At 41.3% G+C, this 18,411-nt stretch overlaps 1 protein-coding gene across 9 annotated transcripts in view; it reads right to left on the bottom strand.

The window, feature by feature from the left end:
- Positions 1-18,411, bottom strand: part of rbm33a (RNA binding motif protein 33a) — a 50,463-nt gene that overhangs the window by 19,804 nt on the left and 12,248 nt on the right. For 7 of the 9 annotated variants that reach the window (XM_014180677.2, XM_014180676.2, XM_014180674.2 and 4 more), the window contains 3 exons: positions 13,830-14,010; positions 13,394-13,623; positions 1,278-1,575 (listed from right to left, as the gene is read on the bottom strand). In XM_014180677.2, the coding sequence (XP_014036152.2) occupies positions 1,278-1,575; positions 13,394-13,623; positions 13,830-14,010 (709 nt within the window). Of the gene's footprint in view, positions 1-1,277; positions 1,576-13,393; positions 13,624-13,829; positions 14,072-18,411 lie in introns of all 9 variants that reach the window. The other 2 variants (XM_014180673.2, XM_014180679.2) reach the window with 2 other exon arrangements.

Genomic DNA, 18,411 nt, shown 5'->3' on the forward strand with positions numbered 1-18,411 from the left:
GAGAAACTGAGCAATTGGGGGAGAAGGGACTTGATCAGGAAGGTGACCAAGAACCTGATGAACTCTGGAGCTCTTTCACTGACCCTCTGTGGAGATGGGAGAACCATCCAGAAGGACAACCATCTCTGCAGCACTCCACCGATCAGGCCTTTATGGTAGAGTGGCCAGACGGAAGCCAGGCCTCAGTAAAAGGCACATGATAGCCTGCCATAAAGGCACCTAAAGGACTCACAGTCCATGAGAAACAAGATTATCTGGTCTGATGAAACCAAGATTGAACTCTTTGGCCTGAATGCCAAGCGTCACGTCTGGAGGAAACCTGCCACCATCCCTACAGTGAAGCATGGTGGTGGCAGCATCATGCTGTAGGGATGTTATTCAGCGACAGGGCCTGGGAGATCCATCGAGGGAAACATGAACGGAGTAAAGTAGTAAGAGATCCTTGATGAAAAGCGCTCTGGAGTAGGTTAGGATCTTAAGACTGGGGTGACGGTTCACCTTCCAACAGGAAAACGACCTTAAGCACACAGCCAAGACAAAGCAGGAGTGGGACAAATCTCTGAATGTACACATCTGGACAGAGGCAAATAGGAACTAAAGAACGAGGTTGCAATCACTGCCAAAGGTGCTTCAACAAAGTACTGAGTAAAGTGTCTGAATACTTATGTAAATGGTTATTTATTTATTATGGGATATTGTGTGTAGATTGAGGGGGAAAAAATGATTTAATCCATTTCAGAATAAGGCTGTAACGTAAGAAAATGTGGAAAGAGTCAAGGGGTTTAAATACTTTCCGAATGCACTGTATGGGTTCAGGGACATTTGCCAACCTATTTATAACACTCCTGTTGTCCTGTCCCCCTCCACACACACACTCTGTCACACACACACACTTTAATGGCAGTCTGGAAAGACAGGGCAGATAAACAGATTGAGGAATGGTGATGCTGCCGAAAAAACAACAAACCCATTACTGGCTTTGAGAAGTATCCTCATGTCATTCAACCCAAACATGACACTTTTCAAAGCAGTGCACTGATAACTGCCAACGAAATTGCATCTTATGCCTTCACCTAAGTTGCAAATACAACATCCAACAGAAGAGGCACTATCAATAATAAGTCAGAAGCCAATGAAAGAGGACCAGGTGTGCATATCAAATGGCACCCTAATTCCCTATATAAAGCACTACCAGGGCCAACAGTAGTGCATTATCTAGGGAATGGGGTGCTATTTGGCCCTGCAAACATGCGGAGCAGCCCAAAGTGCAGACCTACCTTGTGCAGGGGAGGATGCAGGGCCCCTGAAATGGGGGTTGATGTGGATGTTCTTGGGCTGCTGGTGGTTGTGTGAGGGAGGGGGACTCATCATGCGGTGTGGTGGGTCCATCTGGGGCCTGACTGGTGCCCCGCGTTGGGCCATGTGCAGGGGGAGGAGGGGCTGCAGGGGCTGCTGGGCCAGCAGGCCGCCACTGTGCTCCTGGAAGGAGGGCCCTCGAGGGCCACCCTGGCGATGGTGCTGCTGATGAGGATGATGACGTTGGTGGTGAGGTGGAGTCATTCTCGAGGGAGACTGCTAATTGGAGGTAACGGGAGTGATGGAGAGAGAAAGTGATGGAGAGAGGGAAGACCGACAAGTCAGATATGTCGAGTAACAGAGGCTATATACGGCTCAAGATTAACGGCTCAAGGCAAGTGCCCAGAGGGACAACGCACTGTACATATCTGATATTAGAGAAGCTTCCATTGAAGAACACACTCCGGGTTCTATTGGATAAATAACTCTCCAACCATGTGATGGCAAGCAATGTATGAATTTAGTTGTCAATAACAATTTATGATCAATAACAAAGGCTGCACTGAATTCTAACAATACAGCTCCAACTATCATGTTATTATCCATTTATTTGAACCAAATCAGTCATCTGAGTCAGTGCAGTACTGTTGAGTGCCCTATATGCATGTTGAAAGGCAGTAGTTAACTTATTTGGGCAAACAATTCTCTCCATCAGTTTACTAAGAACAGGTAGCAAACTGATTGTGCAGCTGTTAGAACCAACAATGAGTGCTTTACTATTTTTAGGTAGTGGAATTACTTTAGCTTCATTCCACACCTGTGGGGACACACTCCTTTAGGCTTTGGTTAAATATATACAGTGGCTTGCGAAAGTATTCACCCGCCTTGGCATTTTCCTTATTTTGTTGCCTTACAACCTAGAATTAAAATAGATTTTGGGGGGGATTGTATCATTTGATTTCCACAACATGCCTACCACTTTGAAGATAAATATTTTTGTGTGAAACAAACAAGAAATAAGACAAAAAAACTGAAAACGTGAACGTGCATAACTATTCACCCCCCATACTTTGTAGAGCCACCTTTCGCAGCACTTACAGCTGCAGGTCTCTTAGGGTACATCTCTATAAGCTTGGCACATCTAGCCATTGGGATTTTTGCCCATTCTTCAAGGCAAAACTGCTCCAGCTCCTTCATGTTGGATGGGTTCCGCTGGTGTACAGCGATCTTTAAATCATACCACAGATTCTCAATTGGATTGAGGTCTGGGCATTGATTAGGCCATTCCAAGACATTTAAATGTTAATCCATAAACCACTCGAGTGTTGGGCCTTTCAGTGGGGCCTTTCAGAACAGGTGTGTATATATACTGAGATCATGTGACACTTAAATAAAGTCCACCTGTGTGCAATCTAACTAATTATGTGACTTCGGAAGATAATTGGTTGCCCGTGTCTTATTTAGGGGCTTCATAGCAAAGGGGGTAAATACATATGCACATACCAGTTTTCCGTTTGTTATTTTTTCAATTTTTTTTTGAAACAAGTCATTTTTTCAATTTCACTTCACCAATTGACTATTTTGTGTATGTCCATTACATGACATCCAAATAAATGTATATTACAGGTTGTAATGCAACAAAATAGGAAAAACACCAAAGGGGATGAATACTTTTGCAAGGCACTGTAGCAAATAGGGGTGGGAATAAAGTCTGCTACCATTCTCAATAGTTTCCCATTAAGGTTTTCTATACCTGGTGGCTTATCATTAATGATGGATAATAGTTTTTCCACCTCTCCCACACTAAACTTGACCAAATTGAAAACAGCAATCCTAGTCTTTCATTACTACATATTAGAGGTCAACTGATTAAAAATCGGAATCGCCGATTATATAGGGCCAATTTCAAGTTTTCATAACAATTGATAAATCGGCATTTTTGGACACTGATTATGGCCGATTACATTGCACTCCACGAGGAGACTGCGTGGCAGGCTGACTACCTGTTACGCGAGTGCAGCAAGGAGTCAAGGTAAGTTGCTAGCTAGCATTAAACTTATCTTATAAAAAACAATCAATGTTAACATAATCACTAGTTAACTACACATGGTTGATGATATTACTAGTTTAACTAGCTTGTCCTGCTTTGCATATAATCGATGCGGTGCCTGTTAATTTATCATCAAATCACAGCCTACTTTGCCAAACGGGTGATGATTTAACAAGCGCATTTGCGAAAAAAGCAAACATCAATGCCTTTCTTTAAAATCAATACACAAGTATATATTTTTAAACCTGCATATTTAGTTCATATTGCCTGCTAACATGAATATCTAGGGAAATTGTGTCACTTCTCTTGCGTTCCATGCAAGCAGAGTCAGGGTATATGCAGCAGTTTGAGCCGCCTGGCTCGTTGCGAACTGTGTGAAGACCATTTCTTCCTAACAAAGACCGTAATTAATTTTCCATAATTGTACATACTTATGACATAACATTTAAAGTTGTGGAATGTAACAGCAATATTTAGACTTAAGGATGCCACCCACTAGATAAAATACGGAACGGTTCCGTATTTCACTGAAAGAATAAACATTTTGTTTTTGAAATTACAGTTTCCGGAATTTGACCATATTAAATGACCTAAGCCTCGTATTTCTGTGTGTTATGTTATAATTAAGTCTATGATTTGATATTTGATAGAGCAGTCTGACTGTGTCCACATCAACGAACGATCATGGTCCAAACACACCAAGACAGTCGTGAAGAGGGCACGACAACACCTATTCTCCCTCAGGAGACTGAAAAGATTTGGCATGGGTCCCCAGATCCTCAAAAAGCTCTACAGCTGGACCATCGAGAGCATCCTGACTGGTTGCATCACCACCTGGTACGGAAACTACCCCCTCACTGTTTATCATCTATGCATAATCACTTTACCCCTACCTAGATGTATAAATTACCTTGACTAACCTGTACCCCCACATTGACTCAGTTATTGCTATTTTGTTACTTTTTTCCTTTTACTTCAGTTTATTTAGTAAATATTTTCTTAACTGCATTGTTGATTAAGGGCTTGTAAATAAGCATTTCACGTTAAGGTGTACACCTGTTGTATTCGGCGCATGTGAGACATAAAATTAGATTTGATATTGCCAATCATTTCAATCACTATTTCACTAGTAAAGTGGAGAAACTCGGAAGCTGATGCCGATTTAAAATCGGCCGACTTTTATACATATATTTGTAATAATGACAATTACAACAATACTGAACGAACAATGAACACTTATTTTAACTTAATATAATACATCAATAAAATCAATTTAGTCATAAATAATGAAAAACATTTCAATTTGTTTTAAATAATGCAAAAACAAAGTGTTGGAGAAGAAAGTAAAAGTGCAATATGTGCCATGTAAAAAAGCTAACGTTTAAGTTCCTTGCTCAGAACATGAGAACATATGAAAGCTGGTGGTTCCTTTTAACATGAGTCTTCAATATTCCCAGGTAAAACGTTTTAGGTTATTGTAGGAATTATAAGACTATTTCTCCATGCCATTTGTATTTCATATACCTTTGACTATTGGATGTTCTTATAGGCACTTTAGTATTGCCAGTGTTACAGTATGTCCCGCTCCTTGCCCCTACCTGGGCTCGAACCAGGAACACATCGACAACAGCCACCCTCGAAGCATCATTACCCATCGCTCCACAAAAGCCGCAGCCCTTGCAGAGCAAGGGGAACAACTACTCCAAATCTCAGAGCGAGTGACGTTTGAAACGCTATTAGCGCGCACCCCGCTAACTAGCTAGCCATTTCACATCGGTTACACCAGCCTAATCTTGGGAGTTGATAGTCTTGAAGTCATAAACATGCTTGAAGCATTGCGAAGAGCTGCTGGCAAACGCACGAAAGTGCTGTTTGAATGAATGCTTACGAGCCTGTGGCTGCCTACCACCGCTCAATCAAATATCAAATCATAGACTTAATTATAACATAATAACACAGAAATACGAGCCTTAGGATCATTAATATGGTAAAATCCGGAAACTATCATTTAGAAAATAAAACGTTTATTCTTTCAGTGAAATACAGAACTGTTCCGTATTTTATCTAATGGGTGGCATCCATAAGTCTAAATATTCCTGTTACATTGTACAACCTTCAATGTTATGTCATAATTGCGTAAAATTATGGCAAATTAGTTCGCAACGAGCCAGGCGGCCCAAACTGTTGCATATACCCGACTCTGCGTGCAATGAACACAAGAGAAGTGACACAATTTCCCTAGTTTAATATTGCCTGCTAACATGAATTTCTTTTAACTAAATATGCAGGTTTAAAAATATATACTTCTGTGTATTGATTTTAAAGAAAGGCATTGATATTTATGGTTAGGTACATTCGTGCAACGATTGTGCTTTTTTCGCAAATACGCTTTTGTTAAATCATCCCCCGTTCGGCGAAGTTGGCTGTCTTTGTTAGGAAGAAATAGTCTTCACAGTTCGCAACGAGCCAGGCGGCCTGCATATACCCTGACTCTGTTGCACAGAACGCTAGAGAAGTGACAATTTCACTAGTTAAAAGAAATTCATGTTAGCAGGCAATACTAAATGGTGCCTCTAGAGACAAAACCTCTCATCATCACTCAATGCCTAGGCTTACCTCCACTGTACTCACATCCTACCATACCCTTGTCTGTACATTATGCCTTGAAACTATTCTTCCGCGCCTCGAAACCTGCCCCTTTTACTCTCTGTTCCGGACGCACTAGAGGACCAGTTCTTTTAGCCTTTAGCCGTATTCTTATCCTACTCCTCCTTTGTTCCTCTGGTGATGTAGAGATTAACCCAGGCCCTGCAGCCCCCAGCATCACTCCCATTCCCCAGGCGCTCTCATTTGTTGACTTCTGTAACAGTAAAAGCATTGGTTTCATGCATGTTAACATTAGAAGTCTCCTCCCTAAGTTTGTTTTATTCACTGCTTTAGCACACTCCGCCAACCCGGATGTCCTAGCCGTGTCTGAATCCTGGCTTAGGAAGGCCACCAAAAATCCTGAAATTTCCATCCCCAACTATAACATTTCCCGACAAGAAAGAACTGCCAAAGGGGGCAGAGTTGCAATTGACTGCAGAGATAGCCTGCAGAGTTCTCTCATACTATCCAGGTATGTGCCCAAACTATTTGAGCTTCTACTTTTAAAAATCCACCTTTCCAGAAACAAGTTTCTCACCGTTGCCACTTGTTATAGACCACCCTCGGCCCCCAGTTGTGCCCTGGACACCATATATGAATTGATCACCCCCCCATCTATCTTCAGAGTTCATACTGTTAGGTGACCTAAACTGGGACATGCTTAACACCCCGGCCGTCCTACAATCTAAGCAAGATGCCCTCAATCTCACACAAATCAAAGAACCTACCAGGTACAACCATAAATCCGTAACCATGGGCACCCTCTTAGATATCATCCTGACCAACCTGCCCTCTAAATACACCTCGGCTGTCTTCAACCAGGATCTCAGCGATCACTGCCTCATTGCCTGCGTGCATACTGGGTCCGCGGTCAAACGACCACCCCTCATCACCGTCAAACGCTTCCTAAAACACTTCAGCGAGCAGGCCTTTCTAATCGACCTGGCCTGGGTATCCTGGAAGGATATTGACCTCATTAAGTCAGTAGAGGATGTCTGGTTGCTCTTCAAAAGTGTTTTCCTCTCCATCTTAAATAAGCATGACCCATTGAAAAATTGTAGAACTAAGAACAGGTATAGCCCTTGGTTCACCCCAGACCTGACTGCCCTTGACCAGCACAAAAACATCCTGTGGCGTTCTGCATTAGCATCGAATAGTCCACGTGATATGCAACTTTTCAGGGAAGTCAGGAACCAATATACTCAGTCAGTTTGAAAAAGCTAGCCTTCGCTTTCCTAACAGAAATGTGCTTCCTGTAGCACTAATTCCAAAAAGTTTGGGGAAACTGTAGTCAATGGAGAATAAGAGCACCTACTCCCAGCTGCCCACTGCACTGAGGATAGGAAACACTGTCACCACCGATAAATCTACGATAATTCAATAAGCATTTTTCCACGGCTGGCCATGCTTTGCCCCTGGCTACCCCTACCCTGGCCAACATCTCAGCACCCCCTGCAGAAACTTGCCAGAACACCCCCACTTCTCCTTCAGCCAAATCCAGCCAGCTGATGTTCTGAAAGAATAGCAAAATCTGGATCCCTACAAATCAGCCTGGCTAGACAACCTGGACCCTCTCTTTCTAAAATTATCCGCCGAAATTGTTGCAACCCATATTACTAGCCTATTCAACCCCACTTTTGTATCGTCTGAGATCCCCAAAGATTGGAAAGCTGCCGCGGTCATCCCCCTCTTCAAAGAGGGAGACACTCTAGACCCAAACTGTTATAGACCTATATCCATCCTGCCCTTCTAAAATCTTCGAAAGGCATGTTAATTAACATAACACCGTCAATTTTAAATCCCACCGTACCTTCTACACTATGCAATCTAGTTTCCAAGCTGGTCATGGGTGCACCTCAGCCACGCTCAAGGTCCTAAACAATATCATAACCGCTATCAATAAAAGACAGTACTGTGCAGCCGTCTTCATCGACCTGGTCAAGGCTTTCAACTCTGTCAATCACTACATTCTTATCGGCAGACTCAATAGCCTTGGTGTCTCAAAGGACTGCCTTGCCTGGTTCACCAACTACTTCTCAGATAGAGTTCAGTGTGTCAAATCGGAGGGCCTGTTGTCCGGACCTCAGTCTCCATGGGGGTGCCACAGGGTTCAATTCTCGGGCCGACTCCATTCTCTGTATATATCAATGATGTCGCTCCTGCTGCTGGTGATTCTCTGATCCACCTCTACGCAGACGACACCATTCTGTATACATCTGGCCCTTCTTTGGACACCGTGCTAACAAACCTCCAAACGAGCTTCAATGCCATGCAACACTCCTTCCGTGGCCTCCAACTGCTTTTAAATGCTAGTATAACTAGCATCACTACTCTGGACGGTTTTGACCTAGAATATGTGGACAACTACAAATACCTAGGTGTCTGGTTAGACTGTAAACTCTCCTTCCAGACTCACATTAAGCATCTCCAATCCAAAATTAAATCTAGAATCAGCTTCCTATTTCACAACAAAGCCTCCTTCACTCATGCCGCCAAAACATACCCTCCTAAAACTGACTATCCTACCAATCCTTGACTTCGGCGATGTCATTTACAAAATAGCCCCCAACACTCTACTCAGCAAACTGGATGTAGTCTATCACAGTGCCATGTGTTTTGTCACCAAAGCCCCATATACTACCCACCACCGCGACCTGTATGCTCTCGTTGGCTGACCCTCACTTCATATCCATCGCCAAACCCACTGGCTCCAGGTCATCTATAAAAGTATTTTCTAGGTAAAGAGCCGCCTTATCTCAGCTCACTGGTCACCATAGCAACACCCACCCGTAGCACACGCTCCAGCATGTATATTGCACTGGTCATCCCCAAAGCCAACACTTACTTTGGCCGCTTCTCCTTCCAGTTCACTGCTGCCAATGACTGAAACGAATTGCAATAATCTCTGAAGCTGGAGTCTTACATCTCCCTCTCTAACTTTAAGCATCAGCTGTCGTAGCAGCTTACTGATCACTGTACACAGCCAATCTGTAAATAGCACACCCGACTACCTCATCCCCATATTATTACTTACCCTCTTGCACCCCAGTATCTCTACTTGCACATCTATCACTCTAGTATTAATGCTAAATTGTAATTATTTCAGCCTCTAGGGCCTATTTATTGCCCATCTCCCTACATTTGCACACACTGTACATAGATTTTTCTCTTTTTCTTTTCTGTATGTTTATGTGTAACTGTGTTGTTTTTGTCACACTGCTTTGCTTTATCTTGGCCAGGTCGCAGCTGTAAATGAGAACTTGTTCTCAACTGGCTTACCTGGTTAAATAAAGGTGAATTTTATTTATTTTATAAAAACGGAATTAAATGCCTCTGTTCTCTCTTATCCTGTTTCAAAACCATGGAGGAAGGTTGCATGATCAATTCTCATTCCCTAGGCTTCCAGGCCTAGTAAACATCTCTTTGTCCATGCTTTGTCCTGTTCTGTAATCTTTGGATCTATATTGCTTAGAATAATGCCTTGTAATGCTTCTTAACGCCTTATGCCTTGTTTGTAAATCCATTCATTGTACACTGTTAATTAAATATCTGCCTTTGATATAGACCATTTTCAGACCAATTCTTGCTAGTCAACATCAACTCATTGCCTAATGCTGGCTTGAATATTTTATTGTATGTCTTGAGTCAGATAATGTTAATATGTTAATTCCTTAGTCTAATTACGAGTCGCATGTGATGTATAAATAATATACTGTATAAAAACAGGTCAAATATTGCAGCCCACTATAGCAGTCCCAGCCACAAGGACTATCTGCATCACGGGCTGTGTTCAAGCTGTAAAAGAAACCTTGATAGCTAGTTAACAGCTAGGCTAGATGCTACGCCAAGCAGCTCTTCATTCTAACTTTTGGTAAGCAGGATCCCCGGACAGATATAGTGGTCGAAGCAACTGAGGCTAACTTGAGTTGCAGGATCCCCCCCCCCAAAAAGGGAACTAGTAACCAAACTTTTTCACCAGAATAATTTTTTCAGACACATTCAAAACATCAAACCGAGCTCGACCTCTTTCCGCGTTCAACAACTGATATTCAACCTTCAAAGGCGTTGCATACAATTGAAGTCGGAATTTTACATACACCTTAGCCAAATACATTTAAACTCAGTTTCACAATTCCTGACATTTAATCCTGGTAGAAATTCCTTGTTTTAGGTCAGTTAGGATCACCACTTTATTTTAAGAATGTGAAATGTCAGAATAATTGTAGAGAGAATGATTTATTTCAGCTTTTATTCCTTTCATCACATTCCCAGTGGGTCAGAAGTTTCCATACACTCAATTAGTATTCGGTAGCATTGCCTTTAAATTGTTTAACTTGGGTCAAACGTTTCGGGTAGCCTTCCACAAGCTTCCCACAATAAGCTCCTGACAGAGCTGGTGTAACTGAGTCAGGTTTGTAGGCTTCCTTGCTCACACGCCTTTTCAGTTCTGCCCACAAATTTTCTATAGGTTTGAGGTCAGGGCTTTGTGATGGCCACTCCAATACCTTGACGTCATTGTCCTTAAGCCATTTTGCCACAACTTTGGAAATGTGCTTGGGGTCATTGTCCATTTGGAAGACCCATTTGCGACCAAGCTTTAACTTCCTGACTGATGTCTTGAGATGTTGCTTCAATATATCCACATAATTTCCCATCCTCATGATGCCATCGATTTTGTGAAGTTCACCAGTCCCTCCTGCAGCAAAGCACCCCCACAACATGATTCTGCCACCCCGTGCTTCACGCTTGGGATGGTGTTCTTCGGCTTGCAAGCATCCCCCTTTTTCCTCCAAACATAACAATGGTCATTATGGCCAAACAGTTCTGTTTGTTTCATCAGACCAGAGGGCATTTCTCCAAAAAGTACGATCTTTGTCCCCATGTGCAGTTGCAAACCGTAGTCTGGCTTTTTAATGGCGGTTTTGCAGCAGTGGCTTCTTCCTTGCTGAGCGGTCTTTCAGGTTGTGTCGACATAGGACTCGTTTTACTGTGGATATAAATACTTTTGTACCCGTTTCCTCCAGCATCTTCACAAGGTCCTTTGCTATTATTCTGGGATTGATTTGCACTTTTCACACCAAAGTACTTTCATCTCTAGGAGACAAAATGCGTCTCCTTTCTGAGCGGTATGACGGCTGCCTGATCCCATGGTGTTCATACTTGCGTACTATTTTGTACAGATGAACGTGGTACCTTCAGGCGTTGGGAGCATTTTCCAAAGGATGAGCCTGACTTGGAGGTCTACAATTTTGACTTGGCTGATTTTTTTGATTTTCCTATGATGTCAAGCAAAGAGGCACTGAGTTTGAAGCTTGGCCTTGAAATACATCCACAGGTACACCTCCAATTGACTCAGATGATGTCAATTAACCTATCAGAAGCTTCAAAGCCATGACATCATTTTTCTGGAATTTTCCAAACTGTTTAATAACCTGTTGGGGATAGGGGCAGTATTTGCACGGCCGGATAAAAAAAACATACCTGATTTAATCTGGTTACTACTCCTGCCCAGTAACTAGAATATGCATATAATTAGTAGATTTGGATAGAAAACACTCTAAAGTGTCTAAAACTGTTTGAATGGTGTCTGTGAGTATAACAGAACTCATATGGCAGTCAAAACCCTGAGACAAATCCTAACAGGAAATGGAAATCTGATGTGTGGAATCACTTCAAACCTTTGCCATTGAAACACACAGGGACTTATTAATCATTTAGCACTTCCTAAGGCTTCCACTAGATGTCAACAGTCTTTACAAAGTGGTTTGAGTCTTCTATGGTAGAAACTGACCCAGAGAGGCTTGGGAAGTTGGTCACAGGGGGAGGGCTATTACTACTAGGACACGGGCGCCTATGGGAAACCTTTTGTTCCGAAACGTTTAGTAAGACAATGCAATCGTCCGCCTTGAATATTATTGAAGCTCTGGTTGAAAAAGGCCCTAAAGATTTATGTTATACAACGTTTGACATGTTTGAACGAACGTAAATATATTTTTTTTGCACATTCGTGACGACAAGTCCCTCGCGCTTCAGTACATTATGAGTAGCCTTCGGAACGCGCTAACAAGAAGGAACTATTGGGACATAAATTATTAACTTTTTCGAACAAAACTACATTTGTTGTGGACCTGGAAGTGCCTTCTGATGAAGATAATCAAAGGTAAGGGAATATTTACAATAGTATTTTTGATTTTAGATGGTTCCAAGATGGCGCTAACATGTATCGCCTAGCCTATTTTTCTGAGCATACCACGTCGTTTATTGCAAAGTGTGATTTCCCAGTAAAGTTATTTTTAAATCTGGCAATGCGGTTGCATTCACGAGATGTTAATCTACTATTCTTTGAATGACAATATAAAATTTTAACAATGTTTTCGAATAGTAATTTTGTAAATTGTAGCGCTGATTCACCGGAAGCATTTGAGGGAAAATATTTTCTGAACGTCACGCGCCGATGTAAAATGCTGTTTTTATATATAAATATGAACTTTATCAAACAAAAAATACATGTATTGTGTAACATGATGTCCTAGGAGTGTCATCTGATGAAGATTGTCAAAGGTTAGTGCTGCATTTAGCTGTGTTTTGGGTATTTGTGATGCATCTAGTTGCTTTGAAAATGGCAGTGTGATTTCTTTTGGGCAGGGTACTCTCCTAACATAACCTAATGTTTTGCTTTTGCTGTAAAGCCTTTTTGAAATCGGACAACGTGGTTTGATTCAGGAGAGGTGTATCTATAAAGGTGTATCTATGTTTGAGAAATTGAAGTTATAGCATTTATGAGGTTTTGTATTTCGCGCGACGCGATTCCACTGGCTGTTGACTAGGGTGGGACGTTTGCCCAGACAGGTTAAAGGCACAGTCAACTTAGTGTATGTAAACTTCTGACCCACTGGAATTGTGATGCAGTGAATTATAAGTGAAATAATCTGTCTGTAAACAATTGTTGGAAAAATTACTTGTGTCATGCACAAAGTAGATGTCCTAACCGACTTGCCAAAACTATAGTTTGTTAACAAGAAATTTGTGTGGAGTGGTTGAAAAATGAGTTTTAATGACTCCAACCTAAGTGTATGTAAGCTTCCGACTTCAACTGTATATGGATGAACATCTTAAATAAATGGATTATATGCTTCAAGAGATGTCTAATAATAAAAAGGCTACGAGAAATTAAATCCAATAGGCGAACGAGAAACAAGAAAAAAATTGCCTACATAGCTGTGCCTTATTAGTTTTGCAAGTAAACATTGCGACAATATTAAGCAAGCATAGCTTTAAATCGTCTTGCACACATACACTCAAGCTAATCGTAAACAATTCTTTAATTTAAAGTGACATTACAGAATATCAAGAGATAGATAATCCTTTTATATTGTGTCAGATTATTTTAATAAGATTTACCTGCATGCCCATATGTAGAGGCACCATTGGGAGCCTCAGGTCATTCATTCGTCCTCTTCCTCCCCCGAAGTCTCCCATCCCAAATCCGGGGAACCTCCCTCTTAATCCTCGACCTCTGAATCCTCCTCTATCTCCTCCTCTTCCTCCTCGGCCCCCAAAGCGGCCCTGCTTCCTTTGGCGCTCCTTCTCCTCAAACTCCATCAGGTCTGCTTTGGCCTCTTCAGACAGCTCTGGTGGGCAAAACACATCCCCACGAGGTTAACATTAGAACATTCAAATACAAGCCATTCAGTAAGACTTGCTCAATTTTCTTTTGATCCAAATTGTTTAGGTACAGGAGTTAAACTTGAAATGCCCTTCAACCAAACAACGTAACCAAACAAAGCACAAAAATCTATTAGTTTATATAACAGTGCAAGGTTGTACATAAATGTACCTAATGTTTCAGGAATGTTCCGTCTTTTGGTTCCCGCATCCGCCAGCCGCACAACACCAGACGTGACATCTTTGCGCTCCGTTTTGAAACGCAACCGTCCAGACTCTCCATCGTCGTCTTCCTCTTCATCCTCGTCTTCCTCCTCCTTCACTTCTTCCTTTGGCTCTGGTTCATTCTCAGTCTTTAGAATTATAGGGATCATCTTAGCCATCAATTATCAACAACCCATCAGATACAGGTAACTGCCAAAATAATGGAACACTTCAAAAAATAAGGGTACATAGTTATATTGAAAACAGGTGCATCCACACAGGTGTAGTTCCTGAGTTAAACAATTAACATCCCATCATGTTTAGGCTTATGTATACAAATGCTGGGCAGGCCATTATTTTGGCCCCATATTCCCCCCCCCCCAATAGGAAAACGATGCCCCTATCCACAAGACAGGAGTGGTTACTGAATGGGTTGATGAGCATGAAAACAATGTAAACCATATGCCATGGCCGTCTCAGCGTTCTCCACCACCATCAACAGAACAGCAAATGATAGAATTTCTCGTGGAAGAATGGTGTTGCATCTAGTGTTGTCACGATACCAACACTTTACTAACAATACAATACCAGGCCAAGTATCACGATATAGAGTAGTATCACAGTACCACGGGGAAAATGATTGATTTTTAAATCTGTGGCCTAGCATCCTGCTCGCCCCATCATGTACATGTGCTACACAAAATCCTGTCACTGAAATTCACTCTTGAATTTAAACTTCACACTGTTCAGTGTATAATAGAATACTGCAGAGAGCTGATAGCCCAGATTTGCAAAGGCGTACCTGGGATTTGGCTGGAGGAATGGGAGGAAGAAATATATTAATATATATGCATGCCATTGTGGCAGTAAGGGAAAAACTTGCCTAGTTAAATAAAAGGTTAAAAAGTAAAACTAAAAAACAAAAACGGCATGACAGCTTTACTAGAGTTAACAGACACACAACCTCCTCGCCCACGCACCGTCTCCCTTGCTCTCAAACTTACATCACTCTCTCGCTCTCCCACAAACACTGCTCCCAACTTTTAAAAGGTTAGGCACTGAACAAAATTTAAGGAGCACCAGAAATAGATTTTTTATATAGTTTAGGCTCACATTAGGCCAATATGAATCCTACCTTTGAAGCATATCATGAGTAGCAGACCCTTTTCCTTTCTTCCTGTGCCAATGAAATTTGCCTAAACCTACTGTCAAGTTACCAGGTTGTTAGCTAGCTAGGTAACATGACTGAACAACGTAATTTGTTATCAAGCCAATAATTAGCGACCAGGGATTAGTTCAAAAAACAAAACACGACATGGTTTGTGAAATGATATTAAATGCGCGCAAATCCCGATAGAAAAAAAGGCATCTCTGGAAATATGAGTCATACTGTTGTTTTGAACCGTTTATGCTAGTTTTCTTTGCTGTAAAGCTGCAAGCATGGCTGTCAATTTTTCCCTTTGGCACTCAGAGGCTACATGAAGGTGATCTTGCAAAGTCTACTCAGAATGATCTTTGCTCTTGCTTATAACAGGTGATGAAATGATACAATGTATCAACGTCGCTCACTGTGCGCTCTGCTCCAATGTAACAAATGTACAAATCTACCAACAGACTCATCTGGGTCTGCATCCCGCTCACCATCACGGCTAAATTACACTGAACAAAAATATAAAACATATAAAAAGGTGTCAGTCCCATGTTTCATGAGCTAAAATAAAAGATCCCAGAAAGATTTCATAAGCACACAAAGCATCTCTCAAATTCTGTGCATAAATTTGTTTACATCCCTGTTTGTGAGCATTTCAGCTTTGCCAAGATAATCCATCCACCTGACAGGTGTGGCATATCAAGAAGCTGATTAAACTGCATGATCATTACACAGGTGTACCTTGTGCTGGGGACAATAAAAGGCCCTCTAAAACATGCAGTTTTGTCACAATGCCACAGATGTCTCAAGTTGAGGGAGTGTGCAATTGGCATGCTGACTGCAGGAATGTCCACCACAGCTGTACCAGAGAATTGAATGTTAATTTCTCTACCATAAGCCGCCACCAAAATCTTTTTAGAGAATTTGGCAGTACATCCAACAGACCACAAGTAACCACGCCATCCCAGGACTTCCACATCCAGCTTCTTCACCTGCGGGATCGTCTGAGACCAGCCACCCGAACAGCTGATGAAACTGTGGGTCTTCAAACAAAGAATTTATGCAAACTGTCAGAAACGGTCTCAGAGAAGCTCAACTGTGTGCTCGACAACTGCAGTTCGGGGTCGTAACCAACTTCATTGTAAAATCTTTGAAATTGTTGGAGGTTGCGTTTATATTTTTTGTTCAGTGTATATTTTAAAAGCTGATGGAAGAACAGATGCGCATGAAGAGCGGACAGAGAGAAGCAGGTGAGTGAGGGCTGAAACAGCATGTAGCTGGCTGATTACAGCTGCCACACGTGATATGCACATGAGTGAAGTGGATATTATTGGCCCTGCGCATACAAGAGACTAGTGGCTATTACTTGAATTCAACTGAATTTATAAACTGACTTTATAAACATGCACTAGCAGGATCTTTAGATCAGTAGGGATGAAAAATATGGCAGTATCATATGAAACGGAACTACGATATAAATCAATATTGGTGTCAGAAGTATCATGACGTTTTGGTACCGTGATACCGGTATACCGGGGCGGCAAGTAGCATAGTGGTTAGAGCGTTGGACTAGTAACTGAAAGGTCGCAAGATTGAATCCCCGAGCTGACAGGGTAAAAATGTAATTCTGCCCCTGAACAAGGCAGTTAATCCACTGTTCCTAGGCCATCATTGAAAATAAGAATGTGTTCTTAACTGACTTGCCTAGTTAAATAAAGGTAAAATAAAAAATGTGGAAACCCATGCAACACTAATCGCATCCCTCCAATAGAGTTCCAGACAATCTATGCCAAGGTACACTGAAGTGGTTCTGGCCCAACGCCCTGTTAAGACACTATGTTGGTGGTCCCTTACAAAAGACGTAAGTCTAAAGTCTTGAATAAGCTACAAACAACATTTATCATTTTCATAAATTATGCATTGTCCATAGCAGAATTGTCAGCCATTGACTCAATGCAAGGCACCAAAGAGGCATCAGAGAGAGAGTGGCTTTGACTTATTGGTTAGTGTCCCAAATGGCACCCTATTCCCTATATAGTGCACTACTTTTGACCAGAGCGTCTTAGTAGTGCATTATATAACAGGGCTCGACATTAACGCTTGTCCTCTTGTCCAGGTACAATTTTAAATAAATAGTCGGACAAAAATACAGATTTAAGTTATCCGTATGGACAAGTAAAACTTTTTTTTTTACAGAATAATCATAACAATCTAACAATTATTAGATCAGAGAAGACAATAATTGGATCAGAGAAGCAAACATTGGAATAACATTCAAATCTATTTTTACATAATCATGTTTGACAAATATAATGAAGGATAATTAACATTAATGTCTAAATGGTCACAAGACCAGAGTGAGAAGGACAGTGCGTTGCGCACCACACATCACCCACCTTGAATCTGAGCGGAGGCGGTCAGCATTTAGAAAATGATTCAACCATAAACTTAATTGTTTTAAACCTGGACATTTTATATCATTTTATGAAGCATGTCTTTCTTCAGAAAGTATTCACACCCCTTGACTTTTTCCACATGTAGTTGTGTTACAGCCTGAATATAAAATGTTTTTGTCACTGGCCTACACACAATACCCCAAAGCGGAATTAGGTTTTTTGAAATTTTTACAAATGAAAGCTGAAATGTCTTGAGTCAATACGTATTCAACCCGTTTGTTATGGCAAGAAGAAATTATTTCAGGATTAACAATTTGCTGAACAACTTACATAATACATTGGACTCACTGTGTGCAATAATAGCTTAAAACCTCTCTGGGATAGGGTCTAGTTTCCTGAATTTCCGCCTGACTGACGTGCCCAAAGTAAACTGCCTGTTACTCAGACCCAGAAGTCAGGATATGCATATAATTGGTAGCACTGGATAGAAAATAGAGGTCGACCGATTAATCGGAAATAGAGGTTGACCGATTAATCGGTTCCTGGTTCGAGCCCAGGTAGGGGCGAGGAGAGGGACGGAAGCTATACTGTTACACTGGCAATAATATAGTGCCTAAAAGAACATCCAATAGTCAAAGGTATATGAAATACAAATGGTAGAGAGAGAAATAGTCCTATAATAACTACAACCTAAAACTTCTTACCTGGGAATATTGAAGACTCATGTTAAAAGGAACCACCAGCTTTCATATGTTCTCATGTTCTGAGCAAGAAACTTAAACGTCACCATTTTTTTACATGGCACATATTGCACTTTTACTTTCTTCTCCAACACTTTGTTTTTGCATTATTTAAACCAAATTGACATGTTTCATTATTTATTTGAGGCTAAATTGATTAAATAAATAAAATTTGGCATCGGCTTTTTTGGTCCTCCAATAACTGGTATCGGCGTTGAAAAATCATAAATCGGTCGACCTCTAATAGAAAACACTTTGAAGTTT

Source organism: Salmo salar, chromosome ssa29 (assembly GCF_905237065.1).
Source record: "Salmo salar chromosome ssa29, Ssal_v3.1, whole genome shotgun sequence".
Taxonomy (NCBI): domain Eukaryota; kingdom Metazoa; phylum Chordata; class Actinopteri; order Salmoniformes; family Salmonidae; genus Salmo; species Salmo salar.